General features: G+C 41.1%; 1 protein-coding gene across 11 annotated transcripts; it reads left to right on the forward strand.

Moving 5' to 3' along the window:
* Nucleotides 1-403: 403 nt before the first annotated feature.
* Nucleotides 404-15,773, forward strand: LOC109764751 (DNA ligase 6). 11 transcript variants are annotated; one of them, XR_012205128.1, is made up of 21 exons: nucleotides 404-2,840; nucleotides 2,916-3,033; nucleotides 3,135-3,216; nucleotides 3,831-3,933; nucleotides 4,495-4,591; nucleotides 7,219-7,321; nucleotides 7,702-7,830; nucleotides 8,971-9,018; nucleotides 10,175-10,272; nucleotides 10,363-10,428; nucleotides 11,124-11,283; nucleotides 11,394-11,501; nucleotides 12,357-12,406; nucleotides 12,919-13,031; nucleotides 13,232-13,266; nucleotides 13,370-13,428; nucleotides 14,208-14,369; nucleotides 14,452-14,540; nucleotides 14,609-14,708; nucleotides 14,897-15,162; nucleotides 15,402-15,773. XR_012205128.1 is itself a non-coding variant. In XM_020323532.4 (20 exons), exons 1-20 carry the CDS (start codon nucleotides 581-583, stop codon nucleotides 15,608-15,610), a joined length of 4,194 nt encoding a protein of 1,397 aa, XP_020179121.1. In that variant the 5' UTR covers nucleotides 404-580; the 3' UTR covers nucleotides 15,611-15,773. The 11 variants fall into 11 exon arrangements, 5 of the variants coding, with proteins under 5 accessions (XP_020179121.1, XP_073366737.1, XP_073366740.1 ...); XR_012205127.1 differs by having other exon boundaries at nucleotides 15,045-15,162; XR_012205126.1 differs by having other exon boundaries at nucleotides 12,919-13,003; nucleotides 15,045-15,162.
* Nucleotides 15,774-16,213: the final 440 nt, after the last annotated feature.

The following is a 16,213-nucleotide window of genomic DNA, read 5'->3' on the forward strand; positions in this document are numbered from 1 at the left end:
TATGTCACAAAACAAGAAACGAAGAGGGAGTTAATGTACCGTGCCTAAGTGTTTTGGGATTATTTGGTTTTCGTAAGGTGACTTACACATCTAAACGTAGGGAGTATAAAAGATTCTAGCTGCCAACCGCTAAGCTAGAAAGTAAATACTCCCTCTGTTCCTAAATATTTGTCTTTTTAGAGACTTCAAATGGACTACCACATACGGATGTATGTAGACATATTTTAAAGTATAGATTCACTTATTTTGTTCCGTATGTAGTCATTTGTTGAAATATGTAGAAAGACAAACATTTAGGAACGGAAGAAGTACAAGAGATTCTAGCCGCTAGATATACATGCAAGGACAGCCGTGCTCAACAGATGTAATTAAAAGGGGACGTTTGTAAAAAACACTTGTTGGAAAACCGCCGCGGCGCCGAGCCGAACCTTCTTCTTGGACCCAGCAGGCCTCCACGCCCCCTCCCCCCTCTTCTCCCCTCTAGGCTGTCTGCGCGCCAGCGCCACCACCGCACCATGCGCTTCCTCGCCGCCGCCGCCGCCGCCGCCGCGCTCAAACCCTAAACCCTCCACCGAAACCAATGGCGTCCCTCCTCTGCTCCCCCGCCTCAAAATCGCTCTCCGTCACCACCTCCACACTCTTCCTCTCCTCGCTCGCGTCGCTCACCCCCGCCCACACCCACCCCCTCTCCGCCTCCGCCGCCACCCCGCCCGTCCCGGCCTCCGTGCCACCCACCGGCCTCATCCCCAACTCCCGCTTCCTCGTCGACGCCTTCCGCCACGCCGGCGACTTCTCCGTCGCCTACTTCCTCTCCCACTTCCACTCCGACCACTACGCCGGCCTCGGGCCCTCCTGGCGCCGTGGCCTCGTTTTCTGCACCGCTCCCACCGCCCGCCTCCTCGCCTCCGTGCTCTCTGTGCCGCCGGAGCTCATCGTCTCCATTGACATTGACGTCCGCATCACCGTTGATGGCTGGAGCGTTGTTGCCGTCGATGCCAACCACTGTCCTGGGGCCGTCCAGTTCCTCTTCACCTCCCCTGGACCAAACCCGGAGAGGTATGTGCACACCGGCGACTTCCGATACACGCACTCCATGAGAAGCAACCCTAATCTGCTGGAATTCGTCGGTGCTGATGCGTTATTCCTGGACACCACATACTGTAACCCCAAATTTACATTTCCTTCTCAAGAGGAGTCACTGGAGTATGTTGTCAACACGATAAAGCAGGTGAAGGAGGAGAGTGGGGCGGCTGGAGAGCGCGTCTTGTGTTTGATCGCTACTTATGTTGTGGGCAAAGAGAGGATTCTGCTGGAGGTTGCAAGGCGCTGCCGGTGCATGATTCATGTGGATAGTAGGAAGATGGAGATTTTGACAGTATTGGGGTTTGGTGGGGAGAAGGGAGTTTTTACTGAAGACGCTTCAGCAACAGATGTGCATGTCATAGGGTGGAATATTTTGGGGGAGACATGGCCCTATTTTCGGCCGAATTTTGTGAAAATGAAGGAGATCATGGTGGAGAGAGGGTACACCAAGGCAGTTGGGTTTGTACCAACCGGATGGATGTACGAGACCAAGAAGGAAGGGTTCGCAGTTAGAGTGAAGGATTCACTCAAGATACATCTTGTACCTTATAGTGAGCACTCGAGCTATGATGAGCTGCGGGACTATGTGAAGTTCTTGCACCCAAAACGGGTAATTCCCACTGTGGGAGTAGATGGTGGGAAGCTTGATGGTAAGGAGGCAATTGCTTTACAGAAACATTTTGTTGGATTGGTGGATGAGACAGCAAACAAACACGAGTTCCTGATGGCATTCAATCGAAGATCGGCACATGCTTCTCTTAGCCATGAGGATGTGTTGGCTAAATGCTGTAGAGAACAAGATGGGGAGGAGTTTGCTTTACCAGAAAACAATTCTGTTTCTGAACTACCAGACAATTCGGAGATTAAGATTACAGAAGGAATGAAGAAAGAACTGTCAGATTTCCTACCCTCATGGGTCAACCAGGACCAGATTCAGGGCCTGTTGATGAGCTCAGGTGGTGATGTTGTTCAATCAGCATCTGCCTTCTTTGAGCGGGAAAGAGATTTCTTTGAAGAAGCAAATGTTTCTAATAATGAAAAGCCTAAGTCAGTGGAAATTCGTACTTCTGATCATGGATCTTCTGCTGACACAAGTAGTCAGCAGGAAGTTCCTTCGTTTTCACAGAAGCCCATGGAGCATTCTGCCAAGCTGGTAAACTTGACTCCTGTGAGAATGAACTCGAATCAAACTAAGAAGGAAAGAAAGAGGGGTTCTAGTACTGTAAACAAGTCAAAAAAGAAAGGAAAATCAACTGCCTCAACAGAAGCTGGTGGACGCAAGCAACCCACAATCACAAACTATTTTGGTAGAGCACCGGCAGCTGCTTCTAAAAGTGAGTCAGCCAATAAAGTAACAGTTGATCCACATCAAAACAATGGGGAGAATAACAACCAGTCAATGGACATTGTGGAATCACACAAGCAGGGAGTAGACCAGCTTCTTCAGATTGTAGATGGCAGCATGTCCAGAGAATCTGCAATTTCCTTGCTTGAGAAGACAAAAGGAGATGTGAATGTAGCAGTTGACATGTTTTACAGTAAAATCCAAAACAATAATGTACCTGACAGTGACAAGAGTATTGTGCCGCAGAATACACAAAATGAGATGATAGATAAATATGATAACACAAACATGGTCCACAACTCTTCTCAGGCTACTCCAAAGATGCAAAACTTGTATGTACAAACTTCTGTAGCACAAGCAGATTCGATGAATATATCATTGCCAGTTGAAAAGTATCTGCCGATTGAGCATGGTTAGCTACTAGCCGCTGAGAGTTTTTATCACCTTGCTTTGTAGTGAGTCATGCCATGTATGTCCACTTCTGCAGCTTGCTGGACAGCAGGACACCCTGCGCCATACTTGCATTTAGCTCGCACTTTTGATCTTGTAGAAAGAGAAAAAGGGAAGATCAAAACTACTGCCATGCTTTGCAACATGTTCAGGAGGTTTTCCAATGTTTATCACTTTATAGTTTACCTATCCATGTTGCTGTTGATCATCCACTGAAATGTTCACCATTTTAATTTCTTATTACCTTTCAATGCAGTTTGCTTGCCTTATCACCTGATGATGTGCTACCTGCTGTTTATCTATGTACTAACAAAATTTCTCCAGACCATGAAAATATGGTAACTACAGTAATTACCGTACTTCGCACTTTCCCCATATCTACTGTTGGTTGCTTCCTTTTAACATCTCAGTTGAAACATTGGAAATTTATACCGAACAAACTCTATATGAATAAAGATAAGTTGATTGTCAAACTTAAGTTATGGAGTATCGACAAATCTTTTTCTTGTCAAATGCTTTCTTTCAAACCCCTCATTTACTGTTTAAATATACATTTTTATCCTATTCTAGCATGAGTAAAATACACTAGAGGTCATAAAAGTATTCCAAGTGTGTCAAGTAGGTCCTAAAAGTTTGAAATCGTTCACCGTGGGTCCTAAATGTGTGTAAGTCGTTCACCGCGGGTCCTAAAAGTATTCCAAGTGTGTCAAATAGGTCCTAAAAGTCGCGGGTAAAATACACATATAGGACCCACGGTGAACGATTTCAAACTTTTAGGACCTACTTGACACACTTAGAATACTTTTAGGATCTCCAGTGTATTTTACTCTTCTAGCATTGTACTTTAGTCTTCCCTTCCATGTTCAATTTTTTTTTTGAAATGCTTTCATTATGCCTAGTCAATTTTCATGACACACCAACACACTAACTCCATTCCTGTTAATGAAGCTAGGAACTAAACATTGGCGGCAGTCTAGTTATATCTGCTATGGAGGAGTCGCTAGGAACGAGCAAATCTAAAATACACGAGATGTACAAAACTTACGGTGATCTTGGTAAGGCTAAAAGTTAAAAGTAGCAATATTATTGTTTCATATTATTAGTTTGGAGGAAATGGCCTACCGCATGGTCTCATGGCTGTGTCGTTGCGTATCAATCCATTTGACTGGCTTTTGAGAAGCTCCAACATCAGTCTGTAGCTTCATGCACGAGTTATTATTCGTTACTCCCTTTGCTTGGAAATGTAAGGTGTATTTTGTTTGGTTAATACAAGACAGTGACCAACAACTACAGAGTACTCTATTAATATTTGGTTTATGTGATACAAAATCACAATCATAATACTTCTGAATACAAATCTATTGGCACTGAATTTATGCCATGTAATATTACATATCAATTGATTTTGTTGTTGGTCAATCTCTTGTCTTAACCGACAAAATATTCCTTATATTTCCGGACGAAGAGAGTAACTACTTTTGGGATGATATTAACTCCTATTATTTGTTATCTATGTTACGCCATTTGTTCTATGGATATAAGCTATTTAATGTTCCAAATACAGTTTTCTTTATTACAGTATATTGTATCAACAGCAGTTGTTGTGTAATTTGTAGGTGATGTTGCCCAAGAATGCCGTCAGAATCAAACACTACTTGCTCCTCCTCGTCCACTCTCAGTTCGGGATGTATATTCTACACTACGAAAGCTAAGGTCTTATTTACAAAAAAAGATATCTTCGTTTGATGTTCATTTTACCTTTATATATCTATTTTACCATAATGATTGGTCAATCGTCCACCTTTCTTTCTACTCAATATTACATGCTACAACAGTTCTTCCCTGAGTATTTTTCGTTCTTGCAACACATACAATTCTTTCCTGGCTGACTAACGACTTGGGTGCCACCTCATCATCTAGGCGCAAGTTGTAGTCATAATGGATAAGGTAGGTCAAGTCAACATTCAAGTTAGTAACTCGAGAGTTGAGTCTCACTTTGTTAAACTAAGATGTTTGGCTTCTTTCATAACCAAGACTTAGGCTTCTATCCAGTCTGTCACCTGCTCAACCAAAGTTGATAAGTATTCCAGTAACTTGCATGAACCAGCCCCGACTCCCTAATCAGTAATCACTGAGTGAATAGGCTGTTGCAGTGCTATAGAGTGGTTTGGGTCTAGCTACTGTGATGGGACTTGCAGCCATTCTAACCATAATGGTATTATCTTGCAAAGAAAAATATTATATGGTAGATGAAATTTTATTTGCTTGAGAATTCTGAAAAAAAGAACATGTCAAAGTGGTAATTATTCTTGGTTTAAAGGCCATATAGGTCTAGATTTTAGAGCCACTAGGATACTCATATCTGCTACCGTATCTCAAAGCTGTTGACTATTGTTTGCGTTCTTCAGTATTGTGGAACAACGATACAGAGTAAAATTATTCACCTGCATCTCTAATCAGTGGCGGAGTCAGGAAAAACCAGGAGCCGGGGTGGGCTGCAAGCTAACTAGAAAGACAGAACAGAAAATAATACAGAGTAAAACTGTCCACCTGCATCTCTAGTCAGTGGTGGAGCCAGGAAAAACTAGGAGCCGGGGCGTGCTGCAAGCTAACTAGAAAGACAGAAAATCGTAACCGGATATTTGGATACATTATGCAACTATAAGTCAAACAACCAGTACTGTATTTTCCATACATATAATTTCAATAAAACCTGAAATTAAATATGACAACTAATAGTTGAATAAACAATAGTACTTACGAATAAAATACTAGGTATCCAAATGCCCGATGAAGCACCAAAAAATAAGACCCACCAAACTAAAAAGTAAGAACTAGCAATTCATAGTGGAGGTGTAAAAACTTATTCACAATAATTTTCGTTACGAAGAAAGTTCTCTGACACCGGCAATAGTAAAGCTAATTCAAGATGAACAACATTAGGGTCTTGTTCTCATGCCGGTGTCAGAGTTCCGGCTGCACAACATTTGCATTCACAATACTTGCTCTAGGAACCAAAAATCTCCTCATATCAATCTTTTTAATAACATAAGATTGAAATTCGGTGATTTAGAATGATTGAACTAACTAACAATGGTTAGGCTAGAGGAGTCGAGAAGAAGTAATACTGACGTGGAGTGAGATTGATTTTTCTTTAATGAACCTTCTCAAAACGTTGGAATCCCCAATTTTCTATATCCGTGCAAATTACAAAGACATATTAAAATCCCCAAATTCAAGGCATGAATTATGATTCCACAAATTTGTGTGTGTGTGCGCGCGCGCGTCCACTATATAAAATCTCCAAATCCAGTTAACCTGAACTTACCTCACCTAATCAGTCGTCGGCACGAATGGCTCATGGCTGGAAGGAGGCGCTGTCAGGTGTCAACTGTCGTCTTTCCTGCTAGGAGGAGCTGCGCCAACGCTGACAAATCATCGGCAGCGTTCTTCGTCTGCAACTATCGAACCGTGGCGGCCAGTCAAACTGCTCGAGGGAGGAGGCGTGAGCAGGCTGCGTTAATTTGTGCGGGCATATTGTAATTTTTTTTAGGGAATGCGGGCGTATTGTTTTGTAACCAGTCCTCCTACCTCCTCCCTCGACCAGCCATGAGCCTAGGGGAAACCGTATAGGTTAATTAGATGGGCTTAGATGACCAAGATGGCCCAAGAATAATTTGCCCGGGCAAACGATGGTAGCTTTAGCTAATAATTACATGATGTTACAGCTATGATTGAAGGAACAGCTCGCAGGTGAGCCCGGGCAGCTGTCCCGGCTCGCCGGGTATTGCCTCCACCACTGTCTCTAATAGAATCCAGGAATCTTTCCATACATACACAATATCTTAATTACCCACGGGTTGCTATACATAGATGGCTAAGGTTAAACCTGAGCTACTTTTAATCCGGATTATAATTCCTTTTTTATGGTTAGTACCATATCTGTCGTCTGTTTACAATACAATTTTTGATGATTATACTATCAAGTATCAACCCTATCAATTATTAACATGACGTGCATGTCATATCGCATGAGAACCGTCTTGTCAAAGTTCCATAGGCACTTTGTATCCTAGCAACTGATGGTAAATAACCGGCCACTGTAGATTGCATTATTTTCTGTTCAGTTTTGGTCTCACACTTCGTTTTTTTTATGTAGTAATAAGCAAATAGTTAAATCTTTGAATATTCTGGCTTTATTTCATGCAATAATCTCACTGTTTTCTTTTAAGATAAATAGATAATAAAATTTAATAATAATCATACTTCGCATGATATCATTTATTGCTACAGGGAAATGATAATCTGTTTAATTTCGTCAGTTTTTATTTTCATTTTAGTGCAATATCAGGTGGTGGGAGTGCTGGGAGGAGAAAAATTCTTGTGTTGCATCTTATTCGGTCTTGCAGAGAAATGGAAATGAAATTTCTTGTTAGAACGCTGGTGAGGCATCCTTCCTTTATGCTTGTAAATTTTCTATTTTGCGCCTGAGGCTGTATTGCATAGAATAACTGCAGATTATACTTCGGTTTTGTGGTTTTGGTCTTCTGTGCTTACTTACCTTCTAATTCATCCTTCTCACACGATGGACAGCTTCCATCCATTCCCACACTTGTTAAATCCTAGTATACAAATGCTATATTAGCAAAAGAAAGCCTCAGTTTCAGTATCTAATTCATTATGTATTTGTTCTCATTATCTTTGTTCATGCTTCCAAGTCTTTGTGAACCTATCTGAATTAGTATGGCAATAACTAATCAATCTTGGATTTTCCTATGTCTACCCTCCTCCCTTTCGTGTGTGTGGGTGTGTTTTACCAACAGGTCCGTAACTTGCGTATTGGCGCTATGATGAAGACAATCTTACCCGCTCTTGCACATGCCGTTGTTCTTCATGAAAAATGTTCAACAGGTCCTGTGGTATCCTTGGAGGGTGTAAAATCACAATTGCAGGTTTGTTTAACTAAGTCGAGCCTGTTCTTTTGTTCTGCAAATGATTTTGTTTGAGGGTTTGAGCTTTGCTCATATGGGGTGAGGTTGTAAAATCACAATTGCAGGTTTGTTTAACTAAGCCGAGCCTGTTCTTTTGTTCTGCAAATGATTTTGTTTGAGGGTTTGAGCTTTGCTCATATGGGGCATGGCTTGTCTCCAGGCCTATACTAGGGGGCAGGTGATTTTGAGGCCCCAGATTTGACTTGTGCTCTTGTTAGTACTACTTTTTTTTAATGTTAGATGTGACTGTCGCTTGCTAATATTCAGCACACAACCGTAGAACCATTACTCCAATCTCATACTTTCCTTCGACATTAGCTTGGTTATGGTAATATAAACTTCTTAGTCTCATACTAGGTACTTGAAAAGAGAACATAGCTACGCCACCAAGCATCTAACCATATACTATAATGCTCTAGATCATCACGTTTCTCAGGTCTCTATAGGAACCTTCCGGCAATTCTAGACATGTACTTGGAGGACACACACGCGTAGGTATGTGTGCTTGTGGTGGTGGTGGAGATGTGTGTGCATGCATGTGTCTCCTTTTTGCAATCCTGAAAATACTGCAATATCTATTAATTAGAAGTAAATGAATGCGTCAGCACATTTTAAGCATCTGTCCCTCGATGAAGCCAATGCTACACGATATGTACATTACGTGTTGCAAGTGGCAAGAGAAAAAACCGGTCTATTTTGCTAAGTGCCCATGTTGAGTGTCTTAGGGAAAATTGTATTACTGTTGTCTGTCGTGATTTATTAGGAAAAATACTCGAGGCTTGACGCCAAATTATATATTACTGCTAGAATCTTAATTCTTACCACAGAGCGTGAAAATGGCACCTCCATTCTCTTATCGACTACAAAGATGCGAAAGTTTGACTTTTTTGTGTCCCTAACTATAAAAATATTTTGGTGAATTGGAGGAAACTTAATTTAATAGCTGGGCTCTAAATGTTTCTTTTTCTTATTCTTACGAGAACTTCTATACCCGTGGAGAAAACATGGATCTTCACTATCCACTTTCACACATCTTTACTATGTAATGATTTGATTTTTTACACTTTCTGAACCAAGAATTCTACCTTCCTCTTTGAGCAGAGCCTTTCAACTGAAGTTACTGAGGCATACAATGTCATTCCTAATATGGTGAGTAATCATTAATGAACTTATTTCATTTGATATGTGATGGTACAGGCTTTCGCATTTCCTAGCTATTGGTTACATCAATGTTAAATGTGCTGAGTATCTACTATCTAGCTTACATTGCTAGAAAACCTATATCCTTTCCAAAAGAGCTCTGGTGAGTTTGTCAAGAGAACAATTTTTAACCTTCATCATAGCCCATTAATATTGTAATAGAAAAATGATGTACAACTTGTAATATTAAATTCCCTTCATTTTATGACAGCCCTTTTAAATGGTAATTATGTGGTGTCTATAATATGAATGGCTATAAGTTAATCTATGTGCTTGTGGAAAATGGTGCAAGTGGTGGTTCAAAAGGCACTGATATGGGGACACGGAGACAAGGATACTTACACGGGGACATGGGATCAGCAAGTGTGTGTGTGTGTGTGTGTGTGTGTGTGTGTATAAAGACAAAATGATAACAACAGAGGATACTTAAGATTTGGAACACCATCCCTAAGTTCACCCGCTTCACTGTCAACGCTAGCATTGTTGTTGCTTCACTCCCAAATGCCATGCTCCCTGTGCTAATCAGCAACAAGTGAACAGCAGGTCTGCAATAGCAAATCGAGCAAGTCAGCAACAGTAACTAATTTAGGACAGCAGCAATGGCAGGCAATAGCAGCAGCAAATCAACAGCAATAAAGTAGCAACAGCAGCACAGTAGCATCAATAACAGGAATGACGGGGAAGAAAGAGGAGGGAGGGAAGAGATGAGGGCAGAGGGCGAGGTATGTTGCTCCGTCGCTCGAGCTTGCTTGCCAATGGAAGAAGAGCAGTAGCAGCCAGTACAGACGGTGGTGGCAATGAGTACAGGAGGCGGCGTGGTTGCTGGAGGCAGAGGCACAGACTAGCTCGCGGTCGATTTGGCGCTTGTCTGTTGCCTCCCCAGCATAGTTAGGGTTGTAATTGACTGGCATTGGGCTCCCGTATCCCCCTGTGTCCATACTGTATCCCTGCCGTATCACAGTGTTCTTTTTTAGATAAAAATAGATGGAGGATAGCCGTATCCGTGCTTTTTAGTCCAAAACAGGATGGTTCTTGCTTGAAGTGAGAGAAAGTTTACCTTTCGCCGTCATTTTTCTAAAGGAACTCCTGCTGGCACTATTTTCAGGATTTGCTCGTTCCCTCTCTTCTCTGTGAAGGCGCTACATTTGCAGCTTCGTCCTTAGCAATGGTACCTGGCACACCTATACCACCTATGCTTGCAAGGTGTGTGCATCTGATGCTGTTTCCAGTACAATTAATTTTAACTGACCTATTTTATATTGTAATCATGGTTTCATTCCTTTTTTCTTTCAGAATTACTAATGGGGTCACTCAAGCACTGAAGTTGTTTCATGGTAGAGCATTTACTTGTGAGTACAAGTGAGTACATTGCTCTCTTAAGAGATTCTTTCCTAGCAAACCTACTTTCATGACCAAATGGTCGTTCTTACTGTACATTAACTTTTTATGAATTGCTAAGTACTCTGTGCCAAATTATAGTGCATATAATATTTTTCAAAAGTCAAACTTTGTAAACTTTGACCGAGTTTATAGAAATTTATCAACATTTACGATACCATTGGATTCATTGTGACATATATTTTCACTTGTTATATATTGGGTATCGTAAGCATTTTTTTTTCTATAAACTCGGTCAAAGTTTACAAAGTTTGACTTTGAAAAATATTATATGCACTATAATTTGGCAAGGAGGGAGTATAAAACATCGTTTCTAGCTGCACTTCGCTTGAGGCTGGTTAACCGAACTACAAAAATCAAAGCGCCACCATTTCAAGCATAACCATGGGCTTTTTTAAGCATCACGAGAACTGTGGAGCCTGGGCAAAGCAGTTAAGGAGGAGTACTTTCCTATTGTCTTGACACCAGTTGAGTTTGCATAGTTCGTAGGGCCAGTTATGTTGAAATCTGGGTCTGCGATTGCCATAAGCTACAAGCTTAACCACACACACAATGTCCTCTGACCGCTTTTGTAGTTTCTAAAGGAAACTATTTTAGTTAAGTCCTTAGACATGTCATGCATAACTTATTTCATACTAACTTTCCTTTGCTTTCAGGTATGATGGTCAGCGCGCCCAGATTCACAGATTAACTGATGGATCTGTGCAAATATTTTCAAGGCAAATGAAAGATTCGACTTCCCGATTTCCCGATTTAGTTAACATGATCAAAGAGCTTTGCAACTCAGAGGTGGCCAGCTTTATACTGGATGCTGAAGTAAGTTTGATTCATGAGGATGACCTCTCTATGTCCTATGTTTATAGTAGACCACTCACCACTTACTTACCTTCTAATTGTTTTTGTTATACTTGTGCGTCCAAATCAAGGTTGTGGGAATCGATAGGAATAAAGGAAACAGGCTGATGTCATTCCAAGAATTGTCTTCAAGAGAAAGAGGGAGCAAGAACTCCTCAATTGCAATTCAGAACATAAAGGTGCTATGATTGTTCTGTGATCCACTAAGTTCTGTTACTGCTTTGGACTCTATCAGCATTTTGTTTTCGATAGCACCTTTACTTGATTAATGCCTATAACTTTGCCAAGAGGTAGTGTGAAGAAATTTCTCTAATTAATTCTTATAATTGAGAGCTTAAGTGGAGTGAGCCTTGGCTCCTTGTCGTCTCTCGGTTTTGCCGGATTATTTATTGAGGATGGATTTTGTACATGGAAGGGTGGGTACTTGAGTTTAGGGTCAAGAAATTCATATATGTGTGTCATGTTAGAACATGTGCATCTGCAAAAACTCATGTTCTAACATGATTGATGCACATCTATGACTATGTTGGGAAATTTTGGAAACACACAACACAAGTAGCTAAACTCTAAACTGAAGCAGCCATTGCTTTTCCCACCATTTTTCAGATTGTTGCACTTGGCCACAGATATTTCCACAGTTTCTCTATGTATGCCCTTTTATTTTGAAGCACTGTTAAGTTTGTAGTTGTCTTTCTGTTTTCCTCATTTCTGGTATCCTTTGCTCAACATATAGTAGCATGCATTTTACACATTGTCAATGAGACTGAGTGGACTATTTTATGCTTTGAACAAATAATGTACTTTTGTGTTTACTGTGTTTGGATTTCCTTCATATCTAATCATTTTAATTATCACAGCAAGTTTATTCTATTTTTCTACTACTAATGTTTGGAGTTCCTTCTTCGTAAATAATTATTTAATAATCACAGCAAGTTTATTCCATTTTTTATAATTGCAGTCTATTTATTTTTATCATCATCAATGATAATGATAATGATAATACCAAAGTTGATACTATTTTGACCATTCTGCAGGTTGACATCTGTGTGTTTGTTTTTGATATTATGTTCTGCAATGGACAAAGGTAATGTTGTGAGGCACTTTTGCAGTTTATATTTTTTTTATGAATGGAGTGCCTGTATTTGTGTACATGGTTGAAAAGACTTTTTTTAATAAGAAAATATATTTTGTTGAGTAATCACCCCTGTTCTGTAGCCAGAAATACTCTTTCAATGATTGGCAGCATCCTATATATCAGCAGAGAGATCTGTTGCTCATATCCTTTATTCACAGAGTAATTAGTTATCAGCTGAATTTAGTTTGCCTGTCCCACACGTCAACTACAACGGTCTTATGCTTTTAGTTTATCAGTGATGTAATGATATGTAGAAAATGTTAATGTCCTTACACAATTGATGATTCGGAGAGCTTAATTGCATACAGGTCATGTCACGTGGGATGCCTAATGGAAATGTTTGCTATAAACTATACTTCGACCTATGTGTTATACGGATGGTTTATTATTGAGTAAATTGTACTTCGGATCACATATTCTTACCACATTTAACATTAGGTTAACTTGTCCTGTAATACTAGTGCGTCACTTGCGGCTGGGCCTTGCTTGAGTGTGTTGCATGGATGTGGCAGAGGAGTGAGGTGGCCTCCATGTGGCAGTTAACAGGTTGGCCCATGTCACTGAACCGACTCAGGTTTGTTATGCCTGGTCTGGTCTCATCTTGTGATGACAATATCTGGTCCGATTTTTTGCAATGTGGCGCAAAGCTGCAACAGTCGTAAAAAGCAAAGTGCAATTGTGTGGAATAGAAATGCCAAAATGCCAACGTACAAGAAACCGACTCTTGATTGTTTTAATTCAAAATACAACGAATTTAACTTTGTTTTTCTGCAGGCTATTGGATAACCCACTTCGTCAAAGGAGAAGCTGTATGATTCAGTACCATCTTGAAAACTTGTATAAGTACAATGTGCTTTGTTGAGTAATGCCTCTAAGAATGTCCTCAAATTCTTCCTGCATTTTGCCTCGCAGACATCCATGACCTTTTCCAGGAGAAGCCAGGATACTTGGAGCTAGCTCAGCAGTTAACTGTAAGTTTCATCCTTAAATGAAACACTCTTACTTGTATGGATGTAAAAGGTTGTCAGGACTCAAGGGGTAAATACTACACGGGCTAAAGGACACACCCAAAGCCTGAACCAATAGAATACACATCCAAAGTTTGAGGCTTGATAGAGTAATCACAGCATCAGACACGAATAGGCCAATCTCATGGTGGTTATTGCCAGCTTGGGTGATAAACTTGACGCCAGCGATCTGAGTTCACCATCACTACAGAACTAACAACTATAGAAACAAACTGCCTGTCTTTTTCAATTGATTGTAACCCTGACGGTATCTGCTCGTACTAGCTAATTCGCTATTACCACCATTGGTGCCATTCCTACATGCACTACTACAATTAAGATGCTGCATCTTTTAATGTCAATGGTAGCTGATATCTTATCTCATCCTTTTCCTTTGTTTCCTTTTAACACTGCTCAATATTTGCGCAAAATCTATGACACAAAACATTGGGGGGGGTGGGGGATTATCGATGTTACATTTTCAGGGTAATGCTTAATTTTTAAAGCATACGAGGATAGGAAATTGGAGTCCATGGGAATTTGAAGCCAGGTGGCGCAACTGTTCGTCAACTCCTCCCACCTAAGTCAGCTGGGGTCACATAGGATACTACTAACTCACTCTGGTTGAAATTGCAAGATCTGGAGCACCGCTCGTAGTATACAATCTTTCTTTCTGTGCTTGCTTGTTTAGAATCTATTCATGCATGTTTGTAACTGCAGATGAATCGATTTCTTCTACGCAGGTTGAAGAAGATGAAGCATCGATAGATAATTCTAGCACTTTACACAGAATGAGCAGTTTTTTTGAAAAAGCATGCCAGTCTTCTTGTGAGGGTATAATGTTGAAGACTCTTGATATTGATGCTGGATACTCTGCTTCCAAGCGCTGTGATTCATGGTTAAAGGTGCAAACTGATGTTGTATGCTGAAGAAGCGTTTGCCTTAATGTCTTACATTTTTCTGAAACATCTTGCATGACGTTTGTAGGTGAAGCGTGACTATGTGGAAGGCCTAGGTGATAGCCTTGACTTAGTTCCAATCGGTGCATGGTATGGAAATGGACGGAAAGCTGGATGGTAGGTTCTCTGCTTCCCGTTGCATCGAGTCAAATGCCCCCAGCTTATGCTTCAGTTTGTTTTCACAGGTACAGCCCTTTTCTGATGGCATGCTACAACCCTGAATCTGAAGAATTTCAAAGTGTCTGTCGTGTTATGTCTGGTTTCTCAGATGATTTCTATAAGGAGGTATGTTTGAATTGTTATTTTGTTTAATCATGCCACACTTGCCTGTAGTAACCTGGCATCTTTAAGAACACATGCCAGCAGTTGCTTACATGCTTGAATGTGATATTTGCTTTGACAAATTGAAAGTACAAAAGAATGACGAACTGTGAAAATTACATACACCGGAATGATTATGTAGTGATATACAGGACGCGAGAGGCTGACTAGCAATTCTAGTGAATCTGTTCCTAAAGGGAGTATTGTTTTAATTTGAACGCAGAATTGTCCATAATCAGAATTATGCATATTGCTGTTATCTATGTTTATGCCTTGCATTGCTGGAAATCTGATCTGCAGATGAAGGAGTTTTATTCTGGTGAAAAGATACTGCCCAAGAAACCCGTGTACTACAAAACAGATGAGCAGCCGGAGTTGTGGTTCACTGCTGAACAAGTATGGGAGATCCGAGGTGCAGGTAAAATGTGAAGCCCTGTCATGAGAACATCTCCATTTGGAAACTACAGCATTGTGCATTAGGGAACCTAACGTGCCAATTCATTCCCGGTGATTCCTCTTTTTTGTGGGAAATGCCAATTCTTTCCTGGACCAGGCTAATTTTCTTGGGCTTGTACCACGTAGTAGTTCACACAGACATTGGAGAAATTTACAGATATCTCGCAAGCACGGCGTGTCTAATTTCCTTCTTCCTGGCAGATCTCACACTATCCCCTGTCCATCACGCGGCCATCGGTATCGTGCATCCATCGCGCGGGATTTCAGTGAGGATGCCGAGGCACATACGGTGCGTTCCAGATCGGAGCCCAGAGGATTGCAGCACGGCCACCGACGTTGCTAGCATGTTCAGAGCCCAAACGAGGAAGATGGAGGTCAGCAGCGATGGCCCGGGTGCAAGTCACCAGTGACTGATGATATCAGCCTCGCAGTGCGTTTTGTACATGTACACTAGCAGCATAGTTTGAAGCTAACGCCCTAGTAGCTTTTCGCCTTTTGTACGTACCGGTACCGTCGTGTAGTGGTACTAAACAGTGGCCTTCTAATGCAGTCCATTCCGATATTGCCATTCTATACTAGGATTCCACTGTTGGAGTTGTCACCAAATTCATCGTGCAGGGCGAGCAGAATGGGAGGAATCTCGCCAAGTTACCTCTGAAATACTCCCCCTGTCTCAAAATGTAAAAAAAATCGTCTTATATTCTGAGGCAGAGGTAGTATCAAACCACGAGACTGGAAGATTATTATTTTTCCTCTTTTAAGAGTGTAGTAGCAACATCGTAGTGCATTAAAAAACGAATTACAGGTTGTTCAGTTAATAATACTGATATAAAGCTACAGGGCCCAAGACAATGATCGATTTGGTTGGTTGCTTCGGACAAACTCCTGGCAAAAGACGTCAGTTTCATTTCCCCAACTCACTCGCGCAGGCGACTTGACAGGCTCCCAAAGCTCAAAGCCTAGGTCAACGTGCACAGGAAAAAGGCCTATTATGGAGGCGAGAAAGGGCCTAT

Source organism: Aegilops tauschii, chromosome 3, assembly GCF_002575655.3.
Source record: "Aegilops tauschii subsp. strangulata cultivar AL8/78 chromosome 3, Aet v6.0, whole genome shotgun sequence".
Taxonomy (NCBI): Eukaryota; Viridiplantae; Streptophyta; class Magnoliopsida; order Poales; family Poaceae; genus Aegilops; species Aegilops tauschii.